This window comes from Homalodisca vitripennis, chromosome 1, assembly GCF_021130785.1.
Source record: "Homalodisca vitripennis isolate AUS2020 chromosome 1, UT_GWSS_2.1, whole genome shotgun sequence".
Lineage (NCBI taxonomy): Eukaryota > Metazoa > Arthropoda > Insecta > Hemiptera > Cicadellidae > Homalodisca > Homalodisca vitripennis.
This window is the reverse complement of record NC_060207.1, coordinates 79,335,001-79,351,926: the sequence shown is the minus strand read 5'-3', so window position 1 is coordinate 79,351,926 and position 16,926 is coordinate 79,335,001. Positions and strand designations below refer to the sequence as shown.

The 16,926-nt window shown below is 31.5% G+C and overlaps 1 protein-coding gene across 2 annotated transcripts; it reads left to right on the top strand.

The window, feature by feature from the left end:
• Positions 1-1,033: 1,033 nt before the first annotated feature.
• Positions 1,034-14,161, top strand: LOC124365346 (zinc metalloproteinase nas-14-like). 2 transcript variants are annotated; one of them, XM_046821322.1, is made up of 6 exons: positions 1,034-1,175; positions 3,843-3,914; positions 5,285-5,425; positions 8,253-8,444; positions 10,994-11,121; positions 13,935-14,161. In XM_046821322.1, the coding sequence occupies exons 1-6, from the start codon at positions 1,115-1,117 to the stop codon at positions 14,109-14,111; spliced, it is 771 nt and encodes a 256-aa protein (XP_046677278.1). In that variant the 5' UTR covers positions 1,034-1,114; the 3' UTR covers positions 14,112-14,161. The 2 variants fall into 2 exon arrangements, with proteins under 2 accessions (XP_046677278.1, XP_046677282.1); XM_046821326.1 differs by lacking the exon at positions 8,253-8,444.
• The last annotated feature ends 2,765 nt before the right edge of the window (positions 14,162-16,926 follow it).

Sequence of the window (16,926 nt, the reverse complement as noted above, 5' to 3'; positions counted from 1 at the left end):
AGTGACTTTAAAACCAAGAAAACCCCGTAAGATCGAAGGCAGTTGTCTTTTCTTTATCTCTTCATTTTCCAACCATCCCCATCCCAATAGGGTTCCAGATGACGTGTCACGTTGCAGCAGGAAGTTCTATACAGCTTTCCTCCAGTCTTTTACCGTGTATACAAAGCTACATACACGGCAAACAATTGATTCAAACTTGGTTTTGTTACGCGTTATAACGTGTACGGGTTTGTTGTTCATTGCGCTTGTTCTTTGTAGTTACGTGGGTCGTACTTGCTTTAATAACGGTGGAACTTAGGTATATAGTTTTTGAAGTACAGCTTGTTGAGTTCTAAATAAAGGTTAGATGGATTAGTGTTCAATTTTATGCACACGTAATAGCTTTAGGTTTTTGAAACCCGAAGAAGACGGTAGATTTTAATACTAAAAATGTTTTGTTGTATTTTATTAACATTACCGATGAAAAGTCTCCGGAAAGGTACTATTCTTTCAAATTACACTTCGTCAACAATGAACTTTAGACACAGTACGTTGATTTCCTACTATTACACATTTCCACGTTTATTTATGTTTACATTGCTGAAAGTTAAAATATATGTGGCTAGTCGAAGCACTGACATTGGAATGAGTCTCGCTATTTATGAAGTAATATAAACGTCGAATTTAATTGTATTTAATTAGGAGTAGATGTAAAAGTGTAATAGGTCCTATCAAAACATATACAGTCGTGTATATTTTTTTTAAACCCTCGTAGCCCCGTGGTGAGCCAATATTAAGAAAATACTGGTAATCCCGTTAAATTAAAAAATATTACTTCATTTAAATATTGATTTAAAATACTGCACTTATTTTCTTACACCAAGAAACCATCACCAAGATCTATATTTTTTATAGATAAGGTTATCCTATTTATAAGGGAAATGTCATTAAAGTTAGTTCCAGCCATTGAATTAGAAGAGAGAATTGACTATAATATATATCTGATATTAATCGTGTGTATTCATTTAATTTATTCCATTAGACCTATGGTAAATGAAACGTTACACGATTTGTATCAACGATAGTGTTGAAGAATCAGTCAAAGGTGAACATATTCGTTGTATAGTATAGAAATATGAGAATCTGTAGTATTTGGGTAATTGGTATATTTATTAATATCATTGGCTCTTATAATGGTATGTATGTATACAGTTTACTATGATAAATGCCTATTGTTCTGAAAAAAAAATACGTACTATTTATAACTTTGGTTACTGGGCCTCAAAATTCGATGGAGTTTACCACATTATCATGACGATTTCTTCAAAGTTGATGCTGTATTTCAAACCAAGAAAACACCTTCTTACACACTCATAAGTGTATGAAGTTGGAGAGGTTTGGGGGTTGATATAGCCTAAATATGTATATTTATTTTATCTAGCGTTAAACAGAAAATATACTCGTATTCGATAATTACCCATATCTTATAGTGTAGATTAGTTTTTAATTTTTCCTATATTTTAACTGTAACAAATAACAGTCAATATAACCTAAATCTCCCTCTTATTAATTTTTTCTGAATGTCGGGATCAATTTTAAACTGTGGGGGTTGACAAATGTAATAAAGCCAATGTAGCTTCTACACTTCCCAAGATTAGAGTAACGAATAATGGCAATAAACGCCTACCGAGTTTATTTCAATGGTTACTTTGTATTAGTCTTAGTATCATTGTCATTGTTTTCAACGTTGACGTTAGTCGCGTATTAGTAACTTTCGTTACTAATGAGTAGTATAATAATAGACGTAATAATGGTAACGAAAGTAAACGAAAAAATGGTAGTATAACACCTTCAGTTTGCTCATTGTAATATAAAAAATATGTTATTTATTAAAAGATATTAAATGTAATTCACTGTTACTGTTATACTTCTTGGTATTGTTTCTAGGATAATTGTCTAACACAAATTAGGTCATGGAAACATGTTTTATAGTTTGATTACAAATAAAATAGTTGACCTTAAACACTTTGGCGGAGGACTTCTGATGTATCGGAAGATATGTGATAGTCCTTTTAACAGATTTTTGATTAAACACAATAAAATTAAAGAAATAATCGTAGTTTAAAATAACATTTCACTTAAGTTCGTTTCGTTTAAACGTTTTATTTTTCACAATAGAACATTAAGCTCTCTATAGGCTACCATCAATTAATCTGAAATATATAATAATAATAATTGTTATAAAGTTATTTTTTAAGCTAATATACAAACAATCTCCAGAGCCAACTGTGAAAAAGGAGTTTCGATTAAATAAAGTCCAAACGTTGTCCTATATAATATTAAACTTTAAGTTGTTTTTATTTGAAGAGGCAAACACATAGATCTTTGGATCAAAGTAGGGAATTGACTTTTTCTAATCTTCCTAATTTTATTTTATGCAACAAATATGTAAACTTGAATAAAAACAAAATGATATTTTTATTAAAACAATCAATACAATTATAAATTAATAAAGTGGGAAGTGTTGAAACGCTATCTGACGAAACATATCCCTTGAAACTTGGGACCCCGAGGTGTGCAAAGCGTGCGGAACAAAAATCCTATTAAGATATTGAATAATTCAAAATACTAGAAACCTATGCTATATTTCAGCCTTGACAACTCCAAAAGCCTGAAAAAGTCTAATTGAAGTTATTGTGACATAAGGAAGATTCGCCTTCTTCTCGAAAAAGAAATCAACAGCGAAAGTGTGAAGAGATAGCAATAAACCCAAATTGAACTCAATATATTATATTATTGGTTTCAAGAAAGTAATGCAGTTCAGTAATTCACTAAGTAATGTACTGTAGGACAGTAGATTGTAATTTAACCAGGAACGTAACATTTTCTGTAATGTGTCTTGAAAATAGGAGTAATAGACACTGTCCTGGATCCATTAAAAGTACATTTACATGGTTTAAAATAGGGATGGTTTTATCACTCATAAAATATTTATGGAAAAACGCTCTGAGTGAGTAGAGTTGAACAAGAGAGTCAAGAATTGAGCTTATAAACATAGCCTTTGATGGGTGAACAGAGACATAAACTTTCTTTTTAAGAGACCTAAGTTCAGATTCAATTCAATCCAAACATTATGTATTTTTAAATTAAGAAATTACAATGCTACAATATTATTATGTAACTATGTATGATAGTATGCATGATATTATATATATATATATATATATATTTTTTTTGAAAACAAACGTTCCTTAGAATATTGGAAAAAGTACCCACATAGGCAATCTGGTGCGTTGGTACGTGACTAAGATAAAATATAGGTTTGTCTGAATTGCGGATAAAGTTTAATCCTATAAATTGTATGTATGTTATATGTCTGAATCACATTTAGCGTCTCCCAACCGTCAATGATAGTATTAAAAGGGGTGATAGGCCAGCCAAGGAGAAACCCAAATAACAAAACATGATATAACTCGAAAAATAAACGAATTTTTAGGGTCTTGTATTGTTATTTGGGTTTCTGATTGGCTGGCCTATCACCCCTTTTAATACTATCGTTGACTTTTGGGACATGCTTTATATGATTCATACATAAACACAGACTCATGTACGCACATAAATGCACACATACATGCATAAGAGTTTGCTATAAGGGTTTTATTTAGTTTTATTGCATCGCTTTATGTTAAATGGTTAACCTCAGGAGATTGGTCTGAAACACCATGTATAATTGAATAATAAACTTTATTTAGATTTAAATCGTACTATATTTCTCGTTATTTCTATCAGATTTTATGAAATATAAGTATCACTTAAATTAGAAAACTAAAATACAAGATTTAATGTTGATACATTTTTTTCAGCTTTATTTCTAAGTAACTTCTCCAATATATGGCCTGGTTCAACAGTATACTACAACGCTGCTCCAGAACTGCGTAAGTCTGGTAGTATAGAGTAATTAGGACAAACTAATTAATTTACTGTAAATAGTATAACGTATTAAACACTATTACATTCATTTATAATAATTAAGTTAAGTTTTATTATTACAATTCAAACATAAAGAGATCGTTTAATATTGTACAATGAATGTCTTCCTACGTAGCGTTAAATATAACTTTATTACACTATAAAATATCTGATATAAAGGATAAAATTCAAATAAAAGCTTTTGGTATTCACACTTCATTTCAAGAGACATCATTCGAGAAACGTACAATTCTTACAGACTCCATTAACAACGTACCATAAAATGAACATGCGCTCATTTGGAACATCCATAGTTAAACTAAAATATCCGTAACTCTTTTTTGTTGCAACAAATATACCTGCATAGTATACAGATAATATTTATAGAAGTATAAGTAGGATTAACGATTTTATAGAAATTATTTTATCGAGACTGCATTACTTTCAGACGGAACGTTATAATTTATAACTTATTGTGTCTTTATAATAATTAACAGTAATATAAAGTTTCAAGTATAAGAAATTAAAAGAAAAGTAAAAAAAAACAAACGCACTTAATCCATTTTGTAATATAAGATTACTTATGAAATATCCACAAAGTAGTTTTCGTTCACCCTTACTAGTCACTTGATGCATTTTGTTTACTTTATTTTGATTCCTTTAAAATCTGTATTTTAATAATGGTGGCTTTTGAAAAATGTTTATTAAGTAATCGCCAAGTTATGATTAATTGGAGCATATATTTATCTAAATATAGTTAGACCTCTACTGAGTTACTATATTATATCATCGTGACTAAATATTATAGTAATAATTTTTCCACCACTGCTCTTCATTATTTCTTTCGTTCTCTTTTCTAACCTCATTTTCAGTTCTAGTGAAGAAAATATCACAATTGTAATTTCCTATCGATAACTTACAGAACTATTGTGATAGATGTACATTATTAAACTCATTTCATTATAATAATGCAATAATTACTAATACATGCTTGCTTGAAACATCCTTTACACGTGGTGAGTTGGACTGTTGTATTATTTCATGTATATGAATTATTAAGCCTAATTAATCCAGTAAGAAAATATCACAATTGTAATTTCCTATCGATAACTTACAGAACTATTGTGATAGATGTACATTATTAAACTCATTTCATTATAATAATGCAATAATTACTAATACATGCTTGCTTGAAACATCCTTTACACGTGGTGAGTTCATGTATATGAATTATTAAGCCTAATTGATCCAGTAAGAAAATAACTGACATAGATTAAATAAAATATAATTAAAACTACAGTTATAGTGTAACACTTTTTGTTTCTGATTTTTGCAGCGCAATCCTGGATAAAGGCAATAAAGTACGGCATAACCTACATCAATGCATTGCATTGTGTCTATTGGGTCCAACGACAGCCAACCGATAAATATGTAAATGATTACGTAAGCTTCCAATACAATTATATCCCGTTTGAAGGTAATAAAACACGTTGATTATATAGAATTTACTGAAGCATAATACATTGAATATCTTTAATGTTTATAAAGTGGTAGCTAAACCTTTACAATTCTATGAATGTCAGAGAGGTCAATAAATACTCTCTAAGATCATTTCAAAGTTATTATCGATTTAAAATTGTTATGTGCATTGGTGCACATTTCTAATCTGCTTTTATATATATATATAAAACAAACATTAAAACATAATGATAAGCGTCAGCAATAAAATTTGACTATTTGAAACTAACTATTTGAAATATAAAATATCAGGTTTTTATGTTATTCCTAAAATACTAAAAAGCACAACAATCCAAATGTAAATATTTATATTAATAATACTTTTATAAGGTCTATGCCTTTCATGAGAAGCAATTAAAACCATATCTGCCCTACTTATAAACTTGACAGGTTCATATCCTTCCAAGTCGGATGTTTCCTACTCGTACTCTCTTCCTCCAATGAAAAAATGTTCCTAAGTGGTTTTATGACCGTAAAAGTCGTGACCCACTCAGACAATCCTTGGTTAGACATTTAACGTATGCCAATTTTTGTGAAAATGTGGGATAATGTTTACTGTAGCCACGTTATAAATAGATTTAGAACACTATTAAAAATTTCTTTCAATATTATAGAATAAGGGTACTACATATGAGACGCTTTTTTATATTTTGTATAGGTCCTAAAACTAAGAGATATGGAATTATTTATATCATCAAACATATTAGGAACCTATAATAATATAACAATAACTTGAAAACCATTAAGAACAAAAACTTCAATTTTAATGTTTTTTCTAAAATAAGTTAAACACGCCCTTGAAAGGTTCTACATAACCTGAGACCCTATGGTATCCTAATCTGATACCCTATGTTGTAAGAGACATACATTTTTGAGTAATATTCATTTCTTGAAAAACGTACATACATGGGAATCTATCCTAATATAACATTGGCTTGAAAACCATTAAGAACAAAAACTTTAGATTTAATTTTTTCTAAAATAAGTGAAACACGTCCTTGAAAAATTCTACATAACATGAGACCCTATGGTATCCTAATATGAGACCCTATATTGTAGGAGACGTACACGTTTGAGTAGTATTCATTTTGTGAAAAATGTTTTAATACAAGTTCACATAATAGTAACAGTAGCACATAATAGCAGTTGCCCGCGGCATCGCACGCAATTTCCCGTTGAAAACAGTACACTATATTCACTTATTCTTTTTCTATCGCATTTTAAGCATTGCTGAGATAATTGATAGTCGTTCCTTCGTGAGCCTCTTGGACGCATTGTGTAGGTGGTACATATTCCTGCCTCTATCATTCGTGGTTTTTGCTAGGTGTTGATAGGTTATTCAGAACAATAAATGTATATGAATGAATCTCGGTAAACTAATTAGGTTATAAAGAATCAAATTCAGTCTGTTAAAATTACTTTTCTGTCTAAGATATTTCCAGTATTATTTAGGAGTGTGCCTTCAAGAAAATGTATCAAAGAAACCCAATTTCGATCATAAAGTGTCTTCTTTCAGCTCTTTTCATTTAACTTCGATGTAACCAAATTCGATTACCTTATGTGCAAACATTCACGGATTTGTACAATGAGGTTATTTTCATAATAGCGTTTAATAGTATTTTCATTGCATTAGATAGTTTATTGATCATTGGTGCTATCTGAATTTTAAATTAGGCAATGACGTCCTCTATGCAACCTGCATTACACTACTGATCAAGCACTTTACAATAAACATTTTCGGAATTTTAAATGTAAACAAATGTTTCTGCCTCTTTGATGAACTTCAGCTGAAAGTATTAACAGCTGTTAAGTATCAGTTCGCTTTGTATTACGTGTCGTAGCGCAGTCTGTCGGATCAAATATAAAACACTTTAACACCAACAACAATTTATAATTAAAAGATGAATTAAATCTATGTTTCCCTCTCTAAAAGTATGCCTATGTTACTTCCAGGAACGTGTAGAATCACTGTACAAAATTTCATTAGTTCCAGAGTTATAACGGAACATACAAACAAACATTCACATTTATATATACAGATTAAGTAAAACTAAAATCAACCTCTTTAAAAATGAAGTCCTTTTTTACCGTTAGGATCACAAAGTCTGGTTTTAATTTTAAAAAGGGTGTTTAGGCGCTCTATTTTGTTGGATACCCTGTCGGTGTTTTGGTGTAGGAAAGTGAGGGTTCTTTCTTTTGTCTGTTCTTATGCATGCCGCACCTTTTCGCTGGAAAAGGCTATGATTTTCACCTTATCGCGATATAATATTGCATGTTTGGTTTCTTTGTGCATGCTGTTATGCATGTACAATGTGCTCATCAGTGTTATGCATGATAATTTGTTTTGTTTCTTTCATGGAGTTTGGCTCTACGGTTAAGTTTTTGAGAAACAACATTTCTGTTGTAACATTTGACTTGCATCGTAATCACCATTAAGGTTTTTATAACTTTGTTCGATATTTAATGTAATGCTTTATAGTTTGAGACCTTGAATAGCAGCAGACATTTGATCTTGAAACGTTGTGTTTCCTGATGCCAAAAATAACTATCTATAAATTAGTATTCTTTTTGGTACCTCTCAAAATGACTTTAAACACTGTTCAACATATTAGTTATTTTAGTAGCATCGAACTGTAGACTGTAGGTTACTAAAGTAAAACTGTATCCCTTAAGATCTTCTAAACACTCTTAGAGACTTCATCTAGCGGCCACTGGGCATTTAATATTTACAATATTTGTTTATAGTACTATAAAGAAATAATTAATTTAAACTTTGTTACTCTTAGACATGAGTGGATGCGAAGCTTGGGTTGGCCATCACGGAGGTCAGCAACCACTCGTTCTCGGGACGAAATGTATGAACAAGTCTGTGCAAGTACAAAGAACAGCAGTGTTACACGAAATGATGCATACCATGGGGTTTGAACATGAGCACCAACGGTACAATCGTTATTGCTATGTTAACGTTTCTGATGCCGGTAATTTGATTAATTAATAGGTAATTAAGTTAATCTATCAGGTAATGTAAGTGTATATCTGTCTCATGGGAACAAGTAAAGTCGAATTTTATAATTGGTTTTACTCCGCCTATAGACAAGAACGAAATACTGTAATCTTGTGATGAAGTGTTACTGACTACAAATTATGATTAACAATAACGGAATGGCAAATTTCTCTTTACATATGTTACATAGTTTTTATATAAATATGCCTATTGCAATCGTCATCATGACGGACTCTACGCGAGATTCTTTTGGGAGTTTCTCCGACCATAACTCCCATTATTCAAAACGATCATAAACCGAAAATGTACATATATATATATATATATATATATATATATATATATATATATATATACCAATAACATTGTTATGTTTCCGTAGAGTATTATTTAATTTTAAGAAATAGAGATAAATAAGAAGTACTCGCTCTCCTTGGACTCGAACTCGGATCTCTTACTTGCTTACGATAATATTGTCCATTACAACCACAGAGCCCTTACTTTAACTAATACATTATTTCATATTTGGCTTTATTATCTCAGATATGTGTTTCAATAAGCGAACCAAAGTGTATTCGAAAAGCCAATTCCTTATCAAGCACTTTTAATTAGTTTAATATACATATATATATATATATATATATATATATAATATATATAATATATAATATATATATATTATAATAATATATATATAATATATATAATATATATATATATATATATCTTAAACCAATTCAAAGCAAAAATTATGATAGGTGTATGCTGTTAACCCATTTAATCGGCTATGCACCATGTAATAAGACATATTTAATAGGTCATTCAAACACATTTCTTTGCATTAAATTTATATGAGTTTTAGTGGAACTAAAATAGAGAATTGTTAGATATCTTTTTTCATGTAAAGCTTTAGTTAATTATTTCTTATATATCAATTTAAAATGCAATAAATCAAGGGTTATACAATAATTCGTTTACGTACCCGACTGCAAGCCAGTTTGAGCGGCATAAATTAATATTTGATTTGATGAAAAAAAAAATCCTCTAATATTTTCAAAATCAACTCAGTTTAAAATAATGTAGTGTATTATCTTATACGTTTCAGTATTCTGAATGTAATATATAAAATATGACACTTCATGTCATTTATAATAAACAAACTACTTCGAGGCTACAAGCGAGACTTTGAGGCACTCCTGTAAACGAAACTCTTACAATACACTCCATTAAAATAATGTAGTGTATTATCTTATACGTTTCAGTATTCTGAATGTAATATATAAAATATGACACTTCATGTCATTTATAATAAACAAACTACTTCGAGGCTACAAGCGAGACTTTGAGGCACTCCTGTAAACGAAACTCTTACAATACACTCCATTAAAATAATGTAGTGTATTATCTTATACGTTTCAGTATTCTGAATGTAATATATAAAATATGACACTTCATGTCATTTATAATAAACAAACTACTTCGAGGCTACAAGCGAGACTTTGAGGCACTCCTGTAAACGAAACTCTTACAATACACTCCATTAAAATAATGTAGTGTATTATCTTATACGTTTCAGTATTCTGAATGTAATATATAAAATATGACACTTCATGTCATTTATAATAAACAAACTACTTCGAGGCTACAAGCGAGACTTTGAGGCACTCCTGTAAACGAAACTCTTACAATACACTCCATTAAAATCCTACTCAAAATTATCTTTTGAAATATACTATTTGATTCAGTGCACAAAGCAAACAGAAAATTTAAAGGAAGATAATTGAAAATGTTATGTAAACCAGCAAATATAACAAAAGTACAATAAGTTTACGGCAGCGGAACAAACTCTATCACAGTCATGCTGGAGTGAAACGCTAAGATGAAAACATGCTTATAAATATCAATTACATACAAATATTCTAATTACTAACATAAAACTCCTACGGTAGAACCTGGAACCAACAGTGAGTTCGCGGGGTATCTAGGTTCCTTGGACTCTCTCTTAGGAATCATCTAAATATTTGTTATTTTAAGGTTAATTAAATACGTAATTGAGACTGCGCTACGATGAGCAAGTTGATTTTGTATGACTACTTAGATGAGTATAAACGATATACGTCAATTCTGTCAAAATATTTAGGTTAAGTCCCCACAAAACACCCTAAAGTATTTCGTGATTTCTATAGAGATTGTAACAACACACTTGAAATAGATATTAAAAGCCATATCGTAATACCTCTAGGTAGTATAGGTAGTATTTAATGTTGTCAACGAAACTGAGAAATCTTTTATGATATTGAAGATATCCATTACTTCATAACAGATGATATTACTTTTGAGAGTGGAAATATTTTCAATATCTCCTAAATTTCAATGGATAAAACTGATTGTTATGTTAACCATTTCCAACAATAAATTCTTAAAATAAAGTACAAACTAACTCCAAGTTACTGGCTGATAAACAATGGGATAAAACTGCTTTTCTTATTCCAAGTAACTCTAAAGGTGTAAATCTGTTTACAGTGGTTAGAGTTGATCCAGCTAGTTACAATATACTCCCGCCACCAGCATATTTCACGGATTGGCCCTACGATTACGAGAGTATCATGCATTATCACGAACTCGACAAGCTAGTTTGGCCTTATAACCCGGTAAGTATTTATATAACAATGATTATTAAACAAGGTTGGAGTACGCCTCAACAGATGTCGCGAATAGACTGTACTAAAATACCGTGGTAAATGTTGTCTCATGCAAAAATATACTTCATTTTGTTCTCGAAATGGCCTGTCGACAACAAATAGACATACTGAAAACCCTTTTTTACACCCCCAGGGAGAAAAAAAATGTGTAAGCCTGGTAAGTAGTAAGCTTTTATGACGCTCAGCCAATTTCCATGTCTGGACTTGCATCATCATACAACTCATTCTCTATAAGTAGAAATAAAGTTGTATGCAAAGACATCTGACCGCAAGTTACGTTCACACTGTTTAAGGAATGAGGTTTTATAAGATTGGTCAAATAATAAAAGTTCCTGTGAGCTAGGTAGGGTATTACATCCCAATAGTGCGCTAAAATCAAATACTGTCACAGACTTTTAACATTAGTCTCCCACCTTTTTATATTTAGTCTATGAATACAAATCGCATTTAAAATTTTACTAGACACCGTTTTTTGGTAAATTGATTTATTCGACTATTTTCTCGTCGTCCTTATGGTTATCCACCCATAAGATCAATGTACAACATTGTATTACTGATCAACGAAATCCATCGAAGTGACAAGCCCAATCATCGTACTCAGTTTTGCCTATATAAAAATGAAGCTGCATATAGGTGCATTTCAGTGTATAGGTTAATAAGTTTTTGAGATATTGGGTGGACGTACTGATAGATGGATATACTTACATTCCAGTCCCAGTGATAGGCTTCGTTACAGCTTACTCAATAAATCACAGATCGATATATTGTAATAAATAATAATTAAAGTTCTTCATATTATTTATTCAGTAATGGACCTTTTAGTGTACTAAATTAACAGGATGTAAAATAAATGAATAAGTAGATATACATATATATATATATATATATATATATATACCGGGTGTCCCAAAAGTCCCACCCCCCTTCTAACTTTCAAACATAATTAAACAAACCAATATCCTTTGGGGGATAGTTATATCATGACAAATGATGATTTTTGCGCTACATGAGAACTTAGCCCCTCAACCCTAAATGGGGGATTGGGGGGTCAAGTCAAAACGTTTAAATGCAAACCCCCATCAAATGATACTTCATTTTACAGGTCTTTATAACGTTTTCCAACATTTCTGGTGTGATAAGTCGGCAAGCGTTTTTCAATCCGCATCCTGAACTCATCAAAGTTCTGAGCTTTGGTCTCGTACAGTTTAATTTTCAAAAACCCCAAAAGAAAAAGTCTAGGGGAGTAAGATCGGGTGAGCGAGCTGGCCACTCTACAGCACCCCGTCGACCTATCCATCTCTCAGGAAACACCTGGTCCAAGAATGTTCTAACGTTTATATCATAGTGAGGAGGGGCGCCGTGTGAGGCGCTCAAATTCCCATCAATAGAAAATGGTCCGCATTGTGGGACTTTCATTTGAATCAAGACTTTATGTTTGCCAAGAAGTAAATGGGGGCCATTTTGAGCATTTACTTTGAGCTTAAAAAATGTTGAGGTAAGATTTCAACGGTAAGTTTAATTATTTTAAGTTTAATTTAGCACTACTTAGTATTAAGAATAAATCTGAACAGATGAGTTAAGCAAAATAGTGTTTTTTAGCGTCACTTTTCAATAAAACTTTGTCAAGCCATTGTTTCGTACTGGATTGAGATAGAGACCTCTAGTCTGTGGCATTGTTCTTCTTTTATAAAGACCTTTAAAATTAAGTGTATTAAAATTAATAAACTGGAACCTTGGATCGTCAATTCAGACCAGAAAAACACACACACACACACACACACACACACATCTTAAAAATGTAAAGACGTTATTGAGAAGCTCATTTTATATTTTAAATTATTGTAATACTGTCTGTGCATAAAATTTAACTATGACTAGTAAAATATTCCTAGTAAAATATTCCTAGATAACTGATAACATATGAGTGTCTTTGTATCCATGGAACGAGATGCCAACATATCTTTTTTATAAAATGTTTATACACGCTCTTTAAACATATAGGTCAATTAAGTGAAGAGACAGATGAATCACAATCACATAATTTATAACGGAGAGGAGTTTCCCGGAAATATATCCATAAAAAGCAAATAAAATAACATATATATTTAAGATCCTGTTTCTTAGACGTTTACATTTTCTCAGTATGACAGTTACCAAAGCAGAAGAATTGAACACTAAACTAAGAAAGCTAAATAACTATTAAGAAACTTGAATTTAAAATATAATGGACAAAAGCTAAATTTATAAACAAGATGTTTCCGTAAGTTTTTTAATCACACCACCAATTTCTATTTCCATACTTTAATAAAAAGTTTACCAATGTATAAATAAAGTACGTACATATTAAACCTGTTAATTATAATATAGTTAGTTAGGTTTTTATTGTATATCAAACCTTAATAAAAATAGTTTACAGTGAATGATGATAAATACTGTCTTTTATGATATTGTAAAACATACATTTAAGACATATATATATAATATATATATATATATATATATATATATATATATATATTGTATGTATTTAGTGTTTTATTCGTATTGGCTAACAATAATTGCTACAATAATAAAAAAGAAATAACGTGTAAATCAATAGTTATATTTTAAAATCAGTCTGTCTGGTCCAGTGTGTGTCAATTCCATCAGTCAATGCCTTATTTTATTGTCAGTCAATAGGCCGCTATAGAATATGGTAACGTTTAATAATTATTGATTCGTTCCGCTATTTATATTGCAAAAATTCCTCCTTTTGATTCCAGAATCAGAAAATGGGAAGAGATGATGCACAACTCTCGCAGTACGACCTCGAGAAACTGCAATACCTATACTGTGGTGGGCCCAGCTTTTGTAGTAAATATGGCAAGGCTAAGTGTCGAGAAGTAAAAGCCGCGGAGAAAAAAAATCCTCATTGTAAAACGGTACTACCCAAAGGATAATTGGATGGCTTTATTTACTTCTGTTGAGTGTAATAAAATCGTTCATAGTACTTTACTATTTAATAATGCACCAGTGATTTTTAAGCCTAAAATTATTTAAAAAATCAATACTTGTCTATAACAATATTGCAATAACGTATTGTTCTGAATTTAGACAAATACCACCAATTTTGAAGTAGAAAAAACCAACACTATTTATTTGTAAAAGTTTTCTTCGAAAGAGTTGAAAAGTGGCGCAAACTTATTAACTTCATCTGGACCTCATCCACGGTTCTAAGTGAATCGTGAGCAGCGCCACGTACAGCGATGTTCTGACATCCTCTCCCTACACAACTAAATAAGCATACCAACTAGAACCACCCATATATTTTAATAAATTGACTAACTGTATTTCAAGTTCTTTTAAATGTTAGAACCTTATTACAAACCAAGGAAGAGACATTGAAGTTGAAAGAAAGAATTAAAATTGAAAATTAACATTGAATACTATATAACTATAGTCTATAGAACTATATACTATACAGAAATCTAATAGAGTCTGTCTATGTATTATTCTGTGTGTTACTCAATCACGTGAAGCTACTAGACCGATTGTATTGAAATTTAAATTAACATTCTTAGGGTTCCTGGTTAACATCTATGTATATTCATATTTCGAAAATCTCCCACACCCCCACTGGTATTGAAGGCTCCATTTTTGGCTTAATCAGCAGATAGTAAATGTTTGTAAATATTATAATGTTACAAAAAAATAATATTTTAAGTGAAGTTAAGCACAATATTAGTGTTTTTACATTTATAGTATTGAATACATAGAGTAAGCTTAAAAGTAACAACACTTTTCATTTTAATCTTCTCTGTAATCACTGATGACCACAGAGCTATGCGGATTTAATACATCATCAGTGTGTTAGCTGAAAAGCTGAGAACGACTTTAGGATTACTCAACGATGACCTAAATAGTTTAATTGTTACAGAAATTTGCGTTATTTCACGGTACTGAGAATAATCGGTTTCACTCTCTGACTTGAGGGCTCCAAATACTGCGTTTTAAACTTAAATCTTAAATGAATTAGAATATTATAATATTTTGAGTGGTTATCACCTTAACTCAGGAGTGTTCAGAATGTCAATTAAGAGTAGACGAATGCCATGATATCTTTATGCTAAGTTTACGTCCATGTAGCAATAAACTATTAGATGTAGAACTTAGCAGGTTCTTTTTTTTTTAAAGAGGAGTTCATTATTTATTTCCCTGTATATAATCCTGCTTTATACATGACATACTTTACACATTTACCTTTTCTTAAGATAAATTTAAAAAACCTTAAACCGTATTACAAAGAACTACATTATATTGAGTGAACCTACACTGAAAATTTGGTAATGCTACATGTTATAGCTACTGAGATATGAAACATCAAATTCTAAAAATACCAACTTGTGAAAATTGTACGAAAGCTAAGATTAACAAAACTAAATAATTGAAACTTTCTATTTAGTGGCCAACAGTTGAATATGATGGATTGTCTGGATCTCCTCCCTCAAGACATTGGCTTCAACCTTATTTGCTAGTAAAGTTCTACTTTGTCTAAGTTTTTCAAATTCGTCAGCAGTTTTTAGGCATTTTTTGTATTCGCTCACTGTTCATATTTTATATCTTAACGTTGAACAACTATATGCTTATTGGAATATCTACTATTATAGTATACACAGTACATTTAGCATTAAACTTTAAATGCATTCAATTTAACAAATGCCATTTTCGAACTTGGAATAGAGAATTTTCCTTCTAAAAATTTTGCAATAATGCAGGATATGAACGAGATCTAAAAATAGGTTTAACTTCTTTCCCAATTTCTGGTAAGTGGAGTTCTTGGTATGATACTAAATTTAAGTTCATGCTTGGGTTAATTATTGCTGGACATAATATAAACATAGATGAGCCAAACAGTTTTATGCATTTCAGAAAAGCTGATACTTTCTTTATTTATCCTGCCATGGTTCATTAGACCAATGGTCCACTCCACCACCATGACAGGCAACAAATATTCATATGTAATACAATGTTTGAGCAGTAGCCTGATTTTACAAATTACATTTCTTTATATCTATTACCTTATTCTATTTTATTATGTGTAATAAAACTAACTTTTTTTTATCTACAACAATATTGTTACTTAAATTATATATCCTACATATATAACCTTATCACTTAAATATATACCTTACTTACAGTATAGTTCTATATTTTACTATTTACTTTATATGTTTATTCAATACCAACATTCATTTTTTTTCTTTTTTTCTTTGTATGGTTTCAATTCTAAATTCCTATATGGGGGGGGGTGGGGGGGGGGGGGGGTGGGGGGGGGGGGGGGTGGGGGGGGGGGGGGGTGGGGGGGGGGGGGGGTGGGGGGGGGGGGGGGTGGGGGGGGGACTCAGAGCCAATCCTTGTTCCGAAGTTACGGATCAAGTTTGCCGACTTCCCTTACCTACATTATTCTATCGACTAGAGGCTCTTAACCTTGAAGACCTGCTGCGGATATGGGTACGATCCGGTGCGAACTTTCCACGTAGCCCTCTCCCGGATTTTCAAGGTCCGAGGGGAAGATCCGGACACCACCGCAACTCCACCGCGGTGCTCTTCGCGTTCCAAACCCTATCTCCCTGCTAAAGGATTCCAGGGAACTCGAACGCTTATAGAGAAAAGAAAACTCTCTCCGGATCTCCCGACGGCGTCTCCGGGTCTCTTTCGGTTACCCCGACGAGCACTCGATGAGGGCCCGCATTGGAACGGTTCCGCTACCGGGTT

Bases quoted from the DNA above. Each gene is read 5' to 3' on its own strand.
- LOC124365346 (XM_046821322.1), top strand. From the start codon at position 1,115: ATGAGAATCTGTAGTATTTGGGTAATTGGTATATTTATTAATATCATT. The intron at 5,426-8,252 runs GTAATAAAACAC...TGTTACTCTTAG, and splicing joins CAATTATATCCCGTTTGAAG to ACATGAGTGGATGCGAAGCT. The intron at 8,445-10,993 runs GTAATTTGATTA...ATCTGTTTACAG, and splicing joins TGTTAACGTTTCTGATGCCG to TGGTTAGAGTTGATCCAGCT.